The 21053-nt window shown below is 26.0% G+C and overlaps 1 protein-coding gene across 2 annotated transcripts; it reads right to left on the bottom strand.

The window, feature by feature from the left end:
- Nucleotides 1-443: 443 nt before the first annotated feature.
- Nucleotides 444-20682, bottom strand: LOC100206865 (WD and tetratricopeptide repeats protein 1). 2 transcript variants are annotated; one of them, XM_065793488.1, is made up of 8 exons: nucleotides 20291-20682; nucleotides 14393-14476; nucleotides 9533-9579; nucleotides 7522-7633; nucleotides 7110-7297; nucleotides 6291-6953; nucleotides 5961-6193; nucleotides 444-1106 (listed from the first exon to the last, which is right to left on the bottom strand). In XM_065793488.1, exons 1-8 carry the CDS (start codon nucleotides 20351-20353, stop codon nucleotides 610-612), a joined length of 1887 nt encoding a protein of 628 aa, XP_065649560.1. In that variant the 5' UTR covers nucleotides 20354-20682; the 3' UTR covers nucleotides 444-609. The 2 variants fall into 2 exon arrangements, with proteins under 2 accessions (XP_065649560.1, XP_065649561.1); XM_065793489.1 differs by having other exon boundaries at nucleotides 6078-6193; nucleotides 20291-20445.
- Between the last annotated feature and the right edge of the window lie 371 nt (nucleotides 20683-21053).

Genomic DNA, 21053 nt, shown 5'->3' with positions numbered 1-21053 from the left:
TATACACTTTATATTGCTTCAAAAGTAAAAAATAATCTTTTATTAATCATAAAACCAGAAGTTTTTCTCATATATTGCAAATATATCACTAGCATCTATAACAAGCAGGACAATTTTTGTACATGATAAGTAAATATTTTGTGGTTCCACCATGGTAAGTAAATGTTTTTGTAGTTCCACCAGTTATTAGCCTCATTTAAATACTAGTTTATTTTTCATTCTTTTTTTAATACAATATTATAAATTAGGTTATTAAATTTTTTAGATTCTATTCCATAATAACAATGTAAGTTAGTATTAAATACAAGAAAAGAGGATAAAATTTAGGTTCATTTAAATAAATACAATAAAAATTATGTTACATTAGAGCTGTTAGTGTTATTTTATAAATATTCATCAGTTTTATTTGGCAGATTCTGCAACCAATAAGAAAAGTCAACAAATGAAAATCAAAAAAATTTACAATAAATAATATAAACAGCTAATAATACAAAAAAGATTTACAAAGAATTAACTCTAGCTGTATACAAAAATATATATTTTATATTTATCTTTTTATTAGTTATTATACTTAATATAATTTTTTTGGTGACAACTATGTTCTAACTTTTAACTTGTGGCACAATTTACGCGTGGTTCATCACTGTCATCATCATCAGATAGTGCAGGTATGTATCCCATAGTCCTTAGCATTTCGTCTAATGGATCAGAGTTTAAATTTTTTTGATTAGAACAAACTAAGTCTTGTATATTTAGTTCTTTTTTCTTTGACTCAAACTGTGGACTCCATAAGCGAACAACTGGATCAATGCCACTTGTTGCAATTAAGCAAGTTGTAGGATGTGGTTGAACACAATTTACAATAGATTCGTCTCCATGTAAAACTTTTACAATATTAGCAGAACTACGCTCCCAAATAAACATGCAACCACAATCACTTCCAGCAGCAATATACTGCCCATATGCGCCAAAATAACTTGCTTCCTTTATATCAGTTGTTATATTGCATGTACCAACAAAACGATTTGAGAAATCATAAGATTTTTCTTGCCTAGAATGTTCATCTTTGTTATTATGTTTGCTCTCTGGTAAACGAGAATTATTTTCTAAATGTGAAAAAAATGCGAAATAAATAAATTAATTGTAAATCAATAACAAAGATTTAAGACAAGTTCAAAAATGAAAACAATACAAAAAAATTAAAAATATAATACATAATAGTAAAAGTTAATTCTGTAAAAGCTAAAAAAATAGGCACATTGCAATTAAAAGTAAATGCAATTTGTTTGTTGGTCAATGGAGTTATAGAGTTAAGAACGAAGTACAACAACAATTCCAAAAAAAAAATAGAAAAATAAAAAATAAATCAAAATAAGTAGTCTCCTTAACTGTAGTGGCTTCCTGGGAGGAAAATATATTAAAAAAAAATCTTTTTAAGTTCATCTTGCATATTTCAATCTTTTACTGCAAGTAAATTTTTCGCGACAACTTTTTTTTTTGATAAATATTTACCTTTGCAAGGGGTCCACTAAAGTTAAGATAAACTAAGTTGTTTTTTAACTGTTGTATCCCTTTCTTTTCCCCCTCCCCTCTTTCTTGTATCATATCCAACTGAAACACAAACCTTGAACAAAATATTTCAGTATGGATAAAAAAAATTTTAAAAGTATTGCACTTGCATATTTAACTAAAATTTTTCAAAAATAAATAATAAGTTTATTGAATTATTGGGGTATAATATAGTAGAGGGTATATCTAAAATGAACAAAATTTCAAGTCAAGAAGATTATAACTTTACATTTTTTATTAAAAACTTTAAAACACGCTAGTAAAAACAACATTTAAAAAACAAAAAATAATTTTGTATAAAAGCATCAAAAATATATATATCAGCCATGAAAAAAAAGAATTGATTTAAACTGGTTTTACATCTAAATTTTGGTAGACTTTATATATAGCAATAGGTAATTAATGAGGTAAAAGATTACTACATCTGTCCAACAACATCTGTAGAGTAGTATAAGATGTACAGTTTTGCCAAGATAACCTGTACTTTTTATTTTTATTATTACTACAACAACATCTGTCCAATATCATCTGGAAATTAAACTACCCCTAACAACATCTTTAAGATGTAACTATATCTGGTAATTTCATCTGGTAAAGTCTAATAACATCTGAAAAATTTCCTCCAGATGTAATTACATCTGAAAAAAATCTTATATGTGATTACATCTAGTTAAAATCATGCATTTAATACTTTTTTCTGGATGTAACTACAATTGAAAAAAACCATATATGTAACTACATCTGGTAAAAATAAGACATTATAATTTAATCATTTCATAAAATCCTGTATTTTAATATAATTTAAAAGATGCATCTATAGACTACATCTATAGAATTTACAGATGTAGCTGTACAAATGTAGTTATTATTAACATAATTTACAGATATAGTTTGGACAGATGTAGCTATACCTCATTATATTTACAGATGTTGTTGAACAGATGTTATTAGACATAGCAAAAACTGATGTTGTTACCCTGACCCATTACTGGTATGGACAAAAAAAAGTTCCTTTAAAAATTTTGGATGATTTCTTTTTTGACCTTAAGAGGTTTAAATAAACTTTTTGAACCTAATCTTTCTAGCACAATAACTTGCATTCACATTTTATTTTATTGGCGTATTTAATTTGATCAATACTTCAACTCTTTTGCATTTTAAGTTCTATATATTTTAAATAATGGTACAAAACTACTTATGGTGCAATATTTTTTTACAAACAATACAACTTTAACTCTTGTACCAACAATTTTTATTTCATTGGGCCAATTAACACAAACTGTGGTTGATCTTACTGCAAATTCAACGCAGTTGTACTAACTAAGAGAAAATGTGATTATACCAATAGCAAATTCAAAGCAGTTGCGCCAACTAACACAAAACATGGTTGGCCCAAAAATACAAGTTGCTTTATTAGTTGAGATATATTTTTTTAATTTCACCTTTTTTTTTGTTCCTTTTTTCTTTTGAAATAATTTATTGTATAAACATGATTTTAACCAATTTTAAAAACATTTAGCGATGTCCATAAATTTACTGTTTTGTTACTTTTAAGAATATCCCAAAAAACTAAACCTTCTGCTTTATTTTCACAAAATAAATTAAATACTATAAAAATTATTTAAAAAAAAAACTTTTACTAATTTTTTACTTTTTCACTAATTCATTTGACTTGATGCATTTCCATTACATTCCCATTTTGTATAACGTAGAATTAATATTTTTATACATGTTTAGTATGCTTGTGGCAAAATTTTTTATTATTTCATAAACTCATCATCAACTCATAACAACATTTTTATTTGATAAAAAAATGGCTTTACAAAACTACATTATTTTTCTGCATTTATGGGTAACTTGTCAGACATTTCATTTTGTAAAACTCTGTACTTTGTCTATTTTCTTATCTTCTAAGACTTTTTTTCTGGTCTTTTAAAACTTTTTTCTTTACATTCCTAAGTTTTTAAATTCATACATTCTTTTTTGCTTCTGCGATTGCACTCTTCATATTGACTGCTTACTCTTTTCACAAGTTGCAACATTTTTTTATTGATCTTTTTACATGTTGCTTCATTTTTTATTGGTTTTGATAGTATTTGGGTATTCTTTAATGGAAGACAACTGATCTTCAATAAGGTGTAACACAATAAGAAATTTTACTTTTAGATTTACTACAAGAAGTTGTTAATTAATATTAAGGCCACACTCAATGGAAGATTGACTATGCGAATGCACTATTTTAAAAACATTCCAAACATTTTGATAAACTTTATTCATCCCAACAAATTCAGAGAAGAACTTATTAAAACTATTAATATCAAAATCTTAAAAAGATTTCTGACTTAAGTCAACTATTTCTAAAAACTTTTAATATTGACTTTTTGCTAGTTCAGTAGACTTTGGTGACAAACAAACATATTTATCTCATTTTTGTAATTGAATCAAAAAATTATTAATGCAAATATTTTTATAATTTGGATTTGAAATTGGGTTAATGGTTACAGCAGTGCATATTATGATAAACTTCAAAGCAGGACTTCTCAAGGAGGTGTGTTAACAGACCAGCTAAAAACTACCCTACCTCTTTTTTGAATATAACTCTTAATTCAGTGTAAATTGGCTTTTAAATTAGCTCAATTTTTAGCATCAAAACCATTATCAATTTCATTTGTAGGTTTCCTAATGTTTCGTATTAATTAAAATTGTTTGAAGCTCATAATAAAGATTGCTACACTTATTTAAAACATCTTTTAGTAGGTATCCGCCTTAGAAACATCTTTTAGTAGGTATCCGCCTTAGAAAGTCATCAACTATACTAGCAAGTATAATATATGAAAATATTGGTTGCCTGTTTGAAAATGTCTCAAAAAACTGTTTAACTTTTCAGAAACCACCTCAAAAAATTTCAGTTAAGCAGACAAAACAGGATCAGGAACGATGGTTTTCAGTCTTAGCTTTTATTTTTTGATCAGGTTGTTTACTTTTTATAAGAGTACCGAAATATGTGATAAACTTTTTGTAATTTTCAAGGAGTGATTTAATCCTTTTAAAACAATCTTAATTCTCACACCACCTATGCAAACAAAACTTATTATTATAATTAATTGTACAGATGTAGTTGTACAGATGTAGTTGTACAGATGTAGTCCTTCTTAACATAATTGAAAAGATGTAACTACAACTGTAAAATCTCTAGATGTATTTGCACAGATGTTGATATTCATATCCTTTTAATGTAGATGATATTAGATATCAATGAAATTTCAGATATTGTTAGTCAGATGTTATTACACCTCAGTCCGGGGCTATTCTTGACCATTTTTGACAGCGCCGACCGGGTTTAAATTCAAAATTGAGGACCTTCTTTTTTTCTTTTTTCTTTTGACGGCAAATCTTGTTAAAAAACACTTACTTTCAGCAATATTTCTGCTAAATAATGCTGGAAGGGGGTGGGGGCTGGAGGGGGTACCGCTGCCCAAATTAATTTCCTAACCCCTGTCAGTATAACTCTAGAACAATCAAACTAACATTTCTTCAATCTAGAAAAATCAAATTAACATTTGGTCCACCTGATGACAACTGTAAAATCTTTGAACTATCTATATCAGAAATACAATTTATGAATGCTTGCATAACATCAGATGCAGATGAGCGCCCCATGAACTCTTATTTAAGATAACAAATTTTAACCATACAAACTTTTTTGCCCTAAAATCAAACTTAAGGCTGATCTTTCTCGTTTCTTGACCCTCAAAGATTTGGTTCAAAGAGTAAGTTAAATGCTGCAATATTATTGGCCTTGGTGGAAACACATTGAAACAACAGCAATGTCATTACCTGGGAATATTTTAATAAATAACTTTCAAGAATCAGTTCAAGACCTCATTGAATATTTAGAATACACAATAATAAGCACCCAACAAAAAGGTGAAATTAAAAAAATATATCTCAACTAATAAAGCAACTTGTATTTTTGGGCCAAAAATATCAGCATTTTATCTAGTGTTTTTTGGTATCATGCATCATTTGAGCATTCTGGCACATGCTCAAAAACTGGAACAGATTCAAAAGCAAGTGACATGATTTAATAGTGTTGTTAAAAGTGCTTTTTACCTTTCTGGTGATGGTAGTAATAATCAGTACTAACACCACTAAAAAAAGTTTTTTTATGGCTTCAGTTTTTATATTTAAATAAAAAATAACACTTTCATGGATATGTAAAAAACGTAACTTAATTAAAATAAAATGAATTTTGATTTTTATGAAACTCACAATTACTGTCACTTTCATTATGTGTTAACTTGTTATTAATGGTAGTACTTATTATTAAAAATAAGTCTAAATACATATACATGCTTTTATAAAAATGTTATAGAAAAAATAAATGCTACCTGCATTTTTTACATTCATAGATTGTTTTATATCTGCCTCTAGTTGTTTGGCAGTAGCACTTTGAGACTCCTCTGGAAATTTTTCTTTAAACAACTCAAAACATTTTAAGGCCTCACCGTGCATTTTTAATTCTTGTAGACATTTCACTTGTCTAAGGAAAGCTTTGTGATGAAATGGATCAAGCGCCACAGCTGCTTGACTATCGCGCAAAGAAAAATATACATCACCATTCCTATATAATAAAGTCTCATAAGACAACTAAATTTAAAAAATAAAAAAAACTTCAAAAAAACTTACTTTTAATAATAATAATAAAAATAAATTATTACCACTTGCGTTGAATCAAAGCAGCTCCTCTATTAGCTAACAAAACTGAATTATATGGAAAAATTGCTAGCGCCTTATTGTAATAAACAATTGCTCTATAGTAATTTTTTTTTGTAAATGCTTCATTTCCTTTCATTTTTAATTTCATTGCTTTACTATTTAAAATACTATTCTTTGCACTGTTCAGTACATTTGCACATTTATTAGTAAAATTAACATCTTCAACTTTATCATGAGTTACAAAATGATTGTTATGCAAATACTTGAACTTAATAGAATTTTTTTTCTCCAATAAACTATAAGAGTATATATGGTCTCCCCCAAGATTTTGGAGAACCTCAGTACCACAAGGACTGAAAGATATATGAGTAGTAACAAAAAGTCTTCGTTTAAGACATTTTGATGATGTTGGAAGTAAATGACCTGGTACAAAATAATCTACACATTTATCATTTAAACTTGCTACATTGCCGTGCTTTAACATTCTTCTGTCAAACAAACGTAAATAAGCATCATTACAACCTACTGCTATAAGTTCTGGATAAGTTGGATGTACTTGAATACATTTGATTTCATTAGTATAGCTTACATGCTGTCGAAGATTAATAAGAATATTAGAACAAGAAGACGAGCAATCATGATAGGCCTCTCGTAAATCAAATTCCCTAAAAATAAAAAAGATACTAATTAATAAAGTTTTCAATTTTTTATTTAATAATTATATATACCTAATGTATTAACAAATATAATTTTACCACAAATTTATATAAAGAATGAAAAAGAAAAAGCAAACATAGAACACAGTTGAAGTAAATGTTTACCGTAAGGTGCCATCTTCTGAACCACTCCAAAGTAAAAATGGGGAATGGTTTGAAACAGCTAGTTTTTTCACTCTTCCAGAATGACATTTGAATGAATGAATTTCTGATTTTGTATTTACATTATACAGATTAATGACTCGATCAGCTGCAGAAGATGCAACGATGTTATCAGAAGAATAAGGTAAAAACTATGGCGATTGCAAATATCAGATTAAAAGATTATAATAGATTCTAGATAGCTTAAAAATATATTGATGAAAACTTTTAATCTATTGTTACCAGGTCTAAACAACCTTACAATGGTTACAAGATTGTTGCTAACCATTATAAGATTGTATTGGTTGATTGTAAACAATCCTATTTTTAAAATTTTTTTGTACAAACATTATTCAAAAAGCATCAATATTAAAACCTTGACTGAAAAAATGTTTCCTTGATGAGTTGTATTTATTTTTACACTTGATTTTCTTTTTCTGACATCCCAAAGAATTATCCGAGTATCATCAGAACCAGAAAGTAAATAGCTAAAGATTAAAGAAAAAAAATTTTAATCAAAAAACAAGAAATAACACACACTTATGAGAACATAACTTAATCGTACAGAGTAATTTTGCAATAAAATATTTTAATAAATTTTAAAACTGTGTGATTTAGACAAATAATCCCATTATGCCATTTTCTTAATAAAATATGACATGAAAGAGTTAAAGCTTATTTTTACAACTGGATGAACTTTGTTTGTGCTTTACTGCACGGCAGTCAAAGTTAGTTAAAGCTTCTTTTTGTGGTGGTCAAAGGGAGCCTATATAAAATTTTGGCATGGCAATTTATGTATTTACAACATGACTGATCCATAGTTCAAGCCTAAATAATTCACTGGCAACAAAGGCAGCAGGAAACTCCTGCAGAAGGGATTGAAGAAAGCAAATTGTCATCAGCCATCAAGAAAACAGGTTTTTAAACCTTTAGGCTGCAACCAACACAATCAAGAGAGTTAAAGATTTTTGGTTTCCAGCTAAAATTCTAACCAAGCGTCAACAAGATTTCATCAACAAGATTCTATTAAAAAGACTGAACAATAATAAATAAAAATAATTGAAAAAAATCAAACAAAATGTAAATAAAAGGAAAACACATTTTAAAAGCATTAGAAGAACTGTTTAACATGGCTTATACTAAGGATATGGAACTCATAATGTATCCTAAATACAGGATATTTTAAAAGCTAAAAAGAAACCCTTGGCTGCAAGATTAACAAGATTAACAAGATCAACTATGACTACTTTAAAAACAACAAAAGCAAAGGAAAAAAAAAAAGTTGCAAATGAGATTGCCCCAATCTCAACTTGATAATATTTTTTTACTAAAAAAAAAACTTTTATTGCTAAACAAAGCTGTGTTGGAAAAGCAAAAAGCTGTGGCTAAACAAAGATGTGTTGGAAAGCAGTGATTGTGCTGAATCAAAAAAAAGTCAACTTGAGCCCAAAGATCAAGACCCAGGTCCATATATAAGTATTGTAACTTCTCCACCACAAATACAATGGCTCTAAATGTATCTATACTTGATAGAAATGGAATGCTGCTGCTATGAAGGTCATTTTTGATGTTTTGATAGCAATTGGATTAAGTACTGAAATGCTTACTCTATATAGGTCAACCATCTAACAACTTCATAAAAAAAAAATGGCAAGAAATTGCTTTTGGAATTGTCCAAGATTTTGAACCAAACAATGCACATATTGTACATTGGGTTTGATGCTCCAGATGACTGGAAGAGAAAAGGTTGATAAATTGTCCATTCTTATCATAACAATAGGGAAGACAAAGCTTTTGAAAATTGAAAAACAAATTCTACATTGCATGACCCCTTTATACGGACCAGATAAGCTTACATTTTTATTTATGGTCATTTAACTAAGTTAAGTCAGAGTGTCTGAGCTTTTTTATTAAAAAACAATTGTGATACTGTTTTTAATAAAAAAGGACAATATCTACTATCTAGCTTGAAGTGACAACCCTGTGCATTTGATTGATCTATAGGCTTGCTGTAGTTAACTGCTCAGAAAGCTACTCAGAGGTGCTTTCAGGATTTCAATATATAACACGCTATCCGCAAACCTATTAGTAAATGATTCACATAAGAATAATATCTCAATATAACCAATTTTGAATTGTTTCTGAGCTTATGTGGGCTTCTGTTCCCAATAGTAATTATAATAATAAAGTATAAATATATTAAGTATAGTAAAACATAAATATACTATTTAAGTATAAAAAAATGCCAAAAATAATTAACATTAGAATATTCTGGTTGCTTTTAAGACTTAAAATAAATAAGTTCACATAAAAAATTTTAAAAAATACATTCAACAATGAACAATGAACTTTTTTTCCTTCTTTAACCTAATAACAAGTAAACTTACTCTCCACAAGAACTCCATTCTAGACAATTTACACAACCAGTATGTTCCTGTAATAAGATTTTTCTTGTTTAAATTAAGTATAAAGACAATTAAATATATCTAGACAAAATTAAATAAAATAAACTTTGCTTTTTAATATTGATATACAATAACATATACCAGCCTATAACAAAAAAAAGAAAATTCTTGATTTATAATAAAATTTTTTAAAAATTTCATAAGCTTGTTCCAAAAATTAAAAATAAAGTGTGTTCAATCCAAGTTGAATTTTTTAAATCAATTGAACAGTAAGGAGCAGCCCATATAATACATACGCCAAAAATTTAGAAAATTGACTTTTAATTTTGAAATTAAATTTTTTTATTTTTTTATTTTGAGGGAGGGGAGGGGGAGGGGGGTGGAAGGGAGAGAGGTGGAAGGGAGGGAGGTGAAGCCAACCCATTAGCCACGACACTGCTAAAACTTGTTCTTTGAGGACTCAAAAAAAGGGTTGTCTGAAATACAAGTCCGCCTTACTCAGCGCCAGTGTATAAGAAGTGGTAAGTGTGTGCATAGAGGAACACTATATCCTTAACTCCCCTATACCTTTTATGTTGGCAAACTAGGATCTTTAGTAATTAAGAAATTTAACTTTTCTATTGGTTAGCTGGTTAATTGTGATAAATAAGAAAAAAGAAATAAACATTTTTAAATTGAACCTTCTCTCACCCCCCCCCCCCATACACTTTTGTACAACACTTGAAGACCCCTCCCAACTTGTATTTAAATTAATTTATCATACACAAATTCAATTAAAATTAGTCGTTAAAAAACAATTAAAAAGGATAATAGTACATTAAGAAAAAAAAGTTGTTTCTCAAGTGATGAGTTTGTGTTAAGTTTGGAGTTTTGTAGGTAAAGGGGAGGGGGAGGGGGGGGGGAGAAAGAGAATGTTGAAACAATTAAAAATAAATATATAGTAAAAAAAAGTAAGTACACTATGTAGCAAAACTATTATAACAATTTAATTATACTATGTAATAATACTATTATTATTAGTACATTAAAAATATTACTTTGTTGATTTATAGGATGTTACATACTTATTATTATAATTAATTTTGTATTAATAGTACAGTTAGTAAGGTGTATTAAAATTGAAAATTATAAATTAAGGGTAAAAAAACGAAACAAATAGAAGCATGTAAATATTACAAAAAAACAAAAAAAAAACAGAGTTATAAAGGCTTACATAAACATCAGCTCATACTTTATTCATGGAAAAGCTGTATTGGATTGAGACATTACAGCTGTTTCTTGATATTGTATTTTTTTAATAAATTGGTCTGTGACATAAATATGTAAGACATAAATTGTTAAAAAATCTTTATAAATTAAATATACTTTAAAAATTAAATATACTATTAAAAATACTATTAAAACTTTTTTCTTCACATGACCAGCTGATCAATAACGTGTATAAAAGAGTTAGTAACTAAGTTTATATAGACTTGTTTTTGTTATTTTAGACTTTGTTATTTTAGACATGTACCATCTGGTATCACACTGTAAGTTTGAATCTGTTGTAAAACTAAAAACTTTATATTGTTACTTGCATTTGTTTTGGCGTACATAATTATTCTTGTTTTGATCATTATTTCACTTTAAAACTTTTCACTTAAGATTCATTTAAAAAAAAGATTGGAGGCCTTTTTGTACCACTAGAGACCACATTAGAGGCCTTTTGGTACCAATTTTCTTTCAGATAGGTGTCAATGCATGTCAAAATTATGAAACCTTTCAATCATCAGATAAAGTAAATTTGTTACCTTTTTTTACAATTTAGTTTTTATTAAAAATATTTTTAAAAGTTTATTTTTATTTTGTTTTTATTTTATTATGATTGATTTTTTAAGCTTGAAGCAAAGATCAAAAAAACATAACTTAATTCTGATAAAAAGTATATGATTCAATTTAAAACTAATTTAATAAAAATATATAATTTTATTCTGATAAAAAATATATATATATAATTTAATTTAGATTTTAAAAAATACATAAATTAATTTTGATTTAAAAAATATATCTAAGTTTATTAAAATTAAAGTTCATGATAGAGTTTAACTTAACTGTCAAATTTATTTCTAAATATTGTTCAATACTTAAATTTTATTTATTCTTAAAAAAAAATTAGCTCATTTTTATCGTAATTATTTTTTCGGTTTTCCTTCCTAAACATTTTTTTTTTTTTACTCAAAATCATATTCTAAATAATCGGCAGCATAAAAAATTTTTTAAGTTAAACTTTTTTTTTTTATTACGCAAGTTAAATCGCAGCGATTATTTTTTAATAAATGATATATACAGCGATATAATTTTAATAATAAAATAATAAACTTTTAATAAATAAAGTAAATAATTTAATGTAATTATTTAATTTATTACTCGCTAATTTTTTTTAAATAAAAGTCATTTGTAGTTGCAAAGCCGCAATTAGAAATTTAAGAAATAATTATTTTAAAAATTCAAAACTTTAACATATATTAATTCATTTATGCAAATGTCAAAAAAAGAAAGAAATTCGTTAATATCAAACATTTTTAAAAATGTATTATTAAATTTAATTATTTAATATTAAAAAAAAAAATAAAAAAAATTAACATTCCATTATAGTAATAATAAAAAAGCCGTTAAATAACATTTAACTCCTTATGCGGTAATATTATTGCAGAAATTTAAAAACGTTAATATTTAAAAAAATGTCTTTAAAAAATAAAGAGAATTTTATGACAACAAATATCGCATTAAGCTAATGCATTAAGCATTTTTTATTTATAGCAAGGCCTGTACTGTATCGTAAATCTAAGCCTATTTTATTAGCGTTGATTTATTTTAAACCATTATAAATGTGTGTTTTTTATAAACATGTTAAAAGTATTATAAGTATATTTTAAAAACTATTATAATTGTAATAGAAAATTTGTTTAGTGTATTGCTATGTTGAAAATATTTGATTAGTTTTTAATGTTTAATTAAAGCGTTTAAGAAGCTTGCTTACAAACTGAGTAATATAGGTCTCCCAACCTTGTTAGTTTGTATAATTAGTAGCCCTTGTATCAGAAAGGTGTTAAATATTGTTATTTTTTTAATGTTAAGCACTAATATGTATTAATGTAAAAATATTGTAATAAAATAACCCCTATATTCACAAATATAAAAAATATTTTGTTATATTAAAATTATATCTTGCCTAATTTCACTTTAATTTCAATGAAATGCTTTTTCTTTAACATATTAACTTCATTTTTTTTTTACGGAATAGCGACATCTTATTAGTTTTTATTTCGATTTACTGTTTGTTGCATTAACCTAATAAATTTTTAATTTTAACAGACTAATATCAGTAAACTTCAATCTATTATATTTTAAATTCATTGATTTTATAGAAAATCCATTGGTGCAATAACAACATTGACCTGTTACCCAATCTCTTGTATACAACAGTTGTTTTTTTTAAGTTTTCAAATCAATAAAAAAATAATTAAAATAAAAAAGGCTTTCACTAAAAAATATTTTGAGATTAAAGTTTAGATTAACAACTGAAAAACAAAACAAAACAAAAGTCGATAAAACATTTAACAAACAAAATTAAAAATTAAATTAATAACAACAATTCTTTATTTTATTCTTATTATATTATTTTATTTATATTATTATATTTATTTATATTATTTTTTATTATATTATTTATTTATTTTTTATTTTATTCTTATTATATTATTTATTTGTTTTATTCATGTTTTGAATAAACTAAATAAATTGTTTTGGAGAAAACAACTTTATAAAAACTTACAATTTAAAATCATGCTTACAACTCACAATAAAATCATTTATTTAAAAAAATGTAATTTTAATATAAGATGTTTTATTTTCCACAAAATAACTTCTAATTAAAACTTCTAAATACATTTTCTACAATTCAATTCTACAATACAAATACAAATTCTAATTAAAACTTCTAAAACACAAAATAACTTCTAATTAAAAAGCTACTAAAACTCACTTTTACTAAAAAAATAAACCACATAAAGAGAATTTAGGATCATTTTTGCTTTATATATTAATATGAGTATTGTAGTTCCAACAGTGACATTAATTTTGATTTTGGTTTCTATGGATACTAAATACATATCAGACAACACTTGTTAATCTGCGTCATTTATTAGTTATAATCCAGCAAATAATAATTTTTTTTTATAACTTAATTTTTTTAAATGTGTGATCTTCACGTATAATTAAAATAACATGCTATGATAATTTTACATAACAATATACTTTTTCTTTACCTACAAACTCTCCAAAATAACATTGTACCATTCTGGTAACACAGATGTAAATAAATCACACAACATTAATCACAGTAAAATTACTTATATATAACTTTAACTTTTTCAAATTTCAATACTCAAATACTCAAGTCAACTAAGTCAATGCAACTAATTTAATAAAAAAAGTCAACGAGTCAATGCAACTAGTTTGATATAAACTATCATTAGATTTCTCTTAATAAATATAAAAACTAAAATTATGTAAGTTGTAATTATTAGAGAACTAAAATTGGTCACATTTTGTTCACCTATTGATGGAAAGAATGCGAAAAAATTTGGCAGCTGTGTGACCGATGGACAAAATGTAAAAAAAAGTTTGCATAACTTTTCCTAATATATATCAACTATAAAAATTAAACAATTGTCATGTGTCAAAGGTGACACAGATGACATTTTACTGGTGCAAACATTTTTCTACCTAAAAAAAATAACCCTGATTATAAAATCAAATATTACATTATTAGTAATTGTTTCACTTAAAATTATAGATTACCTCTAATTCATTCTCCAAGTCAATCGTTTTAACAAAAGAACGTGAAACTTGAATATCTCTTTCAAACATTTTTAAACAAATTGGCTAGAAAAATAATAATCAAAAATGATAACTAAAGCAATACCAGTAAAAAAATATATTAATAAAAATAATAACTAGCCATAAATTACAGAAAATAATAAATTATAAACATAAATTAAATTTTAAAAACTAATATTGGTAAACTAATTTATAAATAAAATGTTTGATGGTATATGTACTCAGATGAAAATATATATGTATCCAGATGAAAAATTATTTTGAATCTAGAAAAACCAAACCCTCAAGATTTAAGACAAATATTTTTAAACTTGCACCAAATAAGTTTAAACATTTATTTAAAATCTACTTAAACAGGATCCAAAATTCACTTTTAGTTAAGAGTCTAACTTTTAGAAGCTATTATTATATACATGTATATTAGGGTGGCTTTTGAAGCTACATTTTTGAGAAATATCTTCTCCTACCTGTTTAAAGAGTTCTATATAATAAAATAACACTAAGTTATTATATAGCACAAGTGTTTCTTTACAAAAATTATTTTTAGGTGTAGTTCAAGACCCTTAAATATCAGATGGGCCCCTAATATTACCAAAAAAAAATCTTTAAAATTTAATCAACCTAGGTCTCAAAAAAGCTTTAAAAAAAATTTCAAAACAATAACCTTTTTATATAAACAATACTATTTTAGATTTTATTCCATAAAAACAATGGTTTTTGTAACATCATAAAAAAAGATTTTTTTTAGAAATGCTTTTATTAAACATGATTACCGTTTTTGAAATTTTTATAAAACTTGACTTCTTTTGAGACCCTGGTTGACATACTTTATAAAAAAATACTTTTAATAATATTAGGAACCTTTTGATGCTTAAGGGTTGCCTCTACCTCTAAAAAATAACTATATATCAAAATTTTTGAAACTTAGTGTTATTTGATTATAAAGAACACATTAAGGGAGTAGGAGCAAACATTTCTCAAAAATGGTGTTTTCAGAGCCACCTTATTGTGTGTGTATGCATGTAATTAGTTCTACCAAACTTCATTTTTATTCTCAATTATTTGAATAGATCAAAAACATGTGTGTGCATATATATATATATATATATATATAAAGGAAAGTTGTTTTTGACCATTCTAAGTGCTTTATGTAAAAATTGATTTTTATGATATTGTCATTTTTCTATTATTTTTTTTTTTACTTTTTGTCAACATTAAACTCAATTATTCTTTGTTATGAACTAATAAAATGAATATTTCCTGCACATTTATGATTTTAGAAAACTAATTAAATATTGCATTAACAGATGAGGATGGGAAAAGCAAAAAAAATAAAAAACAATTTTTTATATATCTTAATTACAAATGTCAGAAGACCATTGTATCTACTTAAATCACCTATTTCTGAATTACCACCTTATCAGCTCCCTACCAATGGAACAGTTTTAAGACATTACCAATATTTTATTACTTCTAGGTCAAATCGATTTAAAAGCTTAAAAACAAACTTTGCATGAGCAACTGGCAAAAGTTTTGATATGGTATGCAAAGAAAACCCTACATGTTAGCGAGAAAATGAAAACTTTTGTCTCCTCCGAAAAATGCGGTAGTGGTGTAGTGGTAAGATGCGGTAGTGGTGTAGTGGTAAGAGCGCTCGCTTTGTAAGCGAGAGGTTTGGAGTTCGACTCCCACCACGTCCCTAGAAGTACAGCGCTCAACTTAGTTTCTCCGCACAGCGGCCTAGCTCAGCAAGGTTCGTGTTTCGGAGTTAAAGAGTTGAGAGAGGGTTTCACCACGAATAACAACTAAAAAATAAAAAAACACAAAAAAATGAGTAGCCTCCTCGACTGTAGTGGCCTCTCGGGCCTTGGGGAGGTGAATAATCTAAAAAAAAAAAAAAAAAAAAAAAATATTAAACCTCTGGAAACTCTGCGGATTTGGCAACTATTTAATTTCTGAATCAAAAATTCTTGAAAAATTTGTAAAACTTCACAAAAAGTGGCAGCTTATGGTAAAACAAGAAAAACTAACTTGGAAGATAGATATCAGAGAACAAAAAATTATAGAATTTCAAGTAAAGACATATAACATTACTTTTTAATATATGTAGACCTGTATAATAATATTTTATACTAACATTTAATGTGTAGAGTATGTTAATATATAGCTATAAGTAATTTTTTTTAGGGTATAATGGAAGGTCTTTTTGATATTGGAAAAGCAAACATAGAAGAACTAATCCGTCAGAGTATCGATATGCCTAGAAACAAAGAAAGTTAATGGAAGATCTTTCATTCATTGAAGATCAGAGGAATGAAAGAGTTCAGTTCATTAGTCACATTAGAGATAAGGAATTAGAAGCAAGAGTTGAAAGAAGAATGGAGAGATATGTTAGGTATGAAAAACACAGGAAGAAAATGTTGACAGATGGCTCTTTTGAACCCATAATGGAAATTGAAGAAGATATTGCTGTATGCCTTGAAGTCAATAAGTGTCTTTCAGCTGATTATGGTCTGGAAGTGGCACCAAATTGCAATAAAGAAAGGATATGTTTAGAATCAGGTATTTATTTGCTTTATTAAATTGTTAATGTCCTTATCAAGCCTTTGTAAAAAAACTCCTTTATAGTTTATATTTTATCTAGATTTTAAAGATACGAGTTCGAAGTAGAAAGAAGACAATTCCAATATAAACCAAATATCTAAAATGAATGAAGAAAAACAAGCACATGCAACTACCATTATTGATCATAACATTATTACCAGAGATGGTCTTATAGCAGCGACATCACCTTTAAGTGTAAGAAAAGGGATAAGTTACAGAGATCAAACTATGTTTATTGCTTGTGTAATGAACTACTTAGGTGTAGAAATGAAAGATTTAAAATTAAATAGAGAGACTGTGAGGCAGAAACGTAATGAAACTGTAACATACAAAGTTATTGAAATACGAGAAATTTATAGAGATGTGTTAAGAGGTAAAAAACTTGTTCTCCATTTTGATGGTAAAATAGTTGGCCATATTGAAGAAAAACTGAAGCAGAAAATTAACTGCGATCAAATTGCTGTTTATGTTACAAGCCCAGAATTTAGGCATAAAGATGATCTTTTTTTTGGAGTTGTATAAAGTAAGACTGGAAAAGCACTTGATCAGGTTTTAGTTATACAAAATCTATTGGAGTATTTTGAAGTACCTGACCAGGTTTTTGCAGTTTGTACTGATACTACTGCTACAAATACAGGCAGATTGGAAGGAACAATTATGATTTTAAAAAGAATTTTAAAGAAACCACTGCTTTGGTTAATGTGTCGACATCATATTTACGAACTGCACATTACTCATGTGCACAAAGCAATAAGTGGGATTAAAAGCAAAGGCCCAATACACTTTATTCCAACTTTAGGAAGAGATAGAGGAATTTTTGTCATTAATTTCTGCTTCTGATGCTAAATATAAATTTAAAAGGTTTTCTGAGAATTCACTCACTTTTGGATTAGGTATATACAATTTATATTTTGAAGCAAAGAGTTTTATAGAGTTTTCTCTGAATAACACAACTTTCCCAAAGGATGATTACAAGCATCTTGTAGAATATCTTGCTTTTTATTTTAACATCAACTCTGATAAGTTAAAAGATTTTAAAATTTATCAGCCCGGTGCCTGTCATGCAGCTCGTTTTATGGCAGATTCCATATATCACTTGGTACTTGAAATTTCATCACTAGTAATTAATTATCTACATGAACAACAAAAAGAAAACGTTCTAAGATGTGTTTCATAATCGCAATGTTCAATGCACCCATTTTTTTGAAGTCTAGTCTTGCTGAGCATTCTGTTTTAAATGACTTTAGAGCTTTTAATAATGCACAAATTATAAAGAAAGAATGGAACTTAAAGGCAGGTAACGCACTGTTGAAGAGTATGCAAGCTCATTCTTGGTACTTGTCTCCTAAGGCAGTTATTATGGTTTTAGCTGATTCCCGTCTTGATCTTCTAACTAAATCAGCCATTTTAGAAACTTTACTTTCATATAAAGTACCTGAAATAGAACTTATGTATTTAAAAAAGCTAACAGTTGTTGTTCTTAATGATAAAACTCAATTATAAGACTTGATTACAGAGGAAAGCTGGTTTATTTTTATCATACTGGATTTAGTTAGTGAGATTAAGGTTTGGTTATATACCATTCATACTAGAGGCAACTTAGAAGATTTTGAATCTTACAACAACTTTGTTTTTTTTTATTAAAAACTTAAGTGTCACAAATGATTGTGTGGAAAGAAATATCGGAATAATTCAGCAATTTGTTGGCTCATCTCAAATTGAAGAACAATGACAAAATATCCTATTAGTAGTCAGTCAACATCGCAAATTAATACCTAAAAATATTTCTCAGAAAAAATTAAGCTATCTTTAATAAACATATATTAAAATATTAGAAAAATGTTTTTATATAGTTGTTTTAATCTTACATGCCATTTTTTTTTAAATTATACCACAAAAAACTGTTAAAAATGAGTTATTCGCATAAAACTCAAATTCTACATAAAGCACTTCCTCTTAGACTTTTGAGCTGAATTTTTTTTGGTGAACTTCTAAGGTGAGATAGAACAGCTCTTCACATAGTGGTATTTCAAATTCAAAAAAAAGTTAAAAAGTTGAAAAAAAATTGTCACCCTAATATATATATATATATATATATATATATATATATATATATATATATATATATATATATATATATATATATATATATATATGTGTGTATATATATATATATATATATATATATATATATATATATATATATATTAGTATATATGTATATATATATATATATATATATATATATATATGTATATATATATATATATATATATATATATATATATATATATATATATATATATGTATATATATATATATATATATATATATATATATATATATATATATATATATATATATATATATATATATATATGTATGTATGTATAAATATATATATGTATAATGTATATGAATTTAATGTATATAACAAATATACAAATGTATATAATATATGTATATATGTATAATGTGTATCTAATGCAATGAACTTTTTCATTTGCTGAGTAAGACTCTTTTATGTTTATTATGTTTCATTATGCTTAATAAGACTATTATGCTTATTGTATGCTTTTTTTTTCAACAAACTGTTACCTACCTAATTGTTAACCTACTACTTAATTGTGAAGTAGGGTTGTTAAGGGTGAGGGTTGTTAAAAAAGAAATTCTAAATATCTAAATAAAAACTATTTAAAAAGGTAGTTTGAAATTCAAAAATAAATAAAAAATATTTAAAAAGGTAGTTTGAAATATCTAAATAAAAATAAACATATAAAACATATTGAAATATTATTGTTCAGGGCAAGACTGTGCAAAACAAATATTTATAGTGGTCAAAAATCACAGAAAAATTGTAATAAGAAGCAATTATTGGGTGTTTTAGCATATGCAAATAATAACTGCTTTTATAACCCTCTTTTATTGTATGAGATTTGTCCAATTTAAAACGTAAATTATAAATGATTTATTAGAGGGTAAAAAAAATCAATTTAATCAAATATGTATATACACTTATGCCCTTAAAAAAAAGTGGTAAAAAATAATTTTTTGCATTGTTTTTCTATAGAGGACTTTTCTTTTATTTAAATATTTGATTTGAGAGCAAATAAATAGTAATTATTTTAAAGGAAGTGAGTTTAAATAAACTTCTTTTATATCTAGAGGGTTTGATTTTTCTAAATTGGAAATTATTTTTTAGGAGCACTTTAAATATAAAAAAGCTCAAAAATTAGAATTTTATTAAAGTTCTACCTCTGATTCTCTTTGCTTGCAACGTACTGTGACATTGCAACATTTCTTGCGCTGCAAAAACATTTTACTCTACTACTATTAAATAAAAATAAATTGCATAAGTGAGATAAAAAATCTTGGAATTATTTAATCCAAATATAACTTTCTAAATACAAAACTTTTTAGATTTTTAGCATTTTATTTTCAAAATTTTCAAAACAACCCTACATATTCAATAAATAAACTTCTAAAAACTATTTATACAAAGCATGCATCAAAACTAGACAATTAAAAAAGTGTTTACTTAGGTTCAGGTGTTTACTTTATTAAAAATTGTGTACACAACAAAATAAACAATATTTTTTGTTTTTGTTCTAATTTTAAATTAACCGTCTAATTAAATATGAGAAACCATTTTGTTTTATTTAAATTAATTTATATTCATTTAAATACAACAACTGTTTGTCTCTATGTATAAAATAAATACTGCTACAAACTTATTATGTTTAATTGGTTATCAATTTTTTTAAGCATAAAACTAATTTTTTTTTTTTTTTTTTTTTGCAAAAAAAAATAAGTATAAAAAAAAAGAAAAATTTCAAAAAAATAAGTTGTTTATTTTTTTGTAAAGTTTTTTGGAAGACAAATAAAATAATATATGATCATTAATGTGAGAACCTTAATAAAATTGTCAAAGTATCAAGGAATAGTTGTCTATGAATTAACCAGAGCATTTTAAATATTTTTATTTTTTTTACCAAAAAATAACTAATGTATCCTCTAT

This window comes from Hydra vulgaris, chromosome 03 (genome assembly GCF_038396675.1).
Source record: "Hydra vulgaris chromosome 03, alternate assembly HydraT2T_AEP".
NCBI classification, from domain to species: domain Eukaryota; kingdom Metazoa; phylum Cnidaria; class Hydrozoa; order Anthoathecata; family Hydridae; genus Hydra; species Hydra vulgaris.
This window is presented reverse-complemented; position numbering and strand designations above follow the sequence as displayed.

Coding starts and splice junctions, on each gene's coding strand:
- LOC100206865 (XM_065793488.1), bottom strand. CDS start 20,353: ATGTTTTTGCAGCGCAAGAAATGTTGCAATGTCACAGTACGTTGCAAG. Junction 9,580..14,392: donor ACTTGGAGAATGAATTAGAG/GTAATCTATAAT, acceptor ATCTTATTACAG/GAACATACTGGTTGTGTAAA. Junction 6,194..6,290: donor GCTTTGATTCAACGCAAGTG/GTAATAATTTAT, acceptor TTTATTATATAG/GAATGGTGATGTATATTTTT.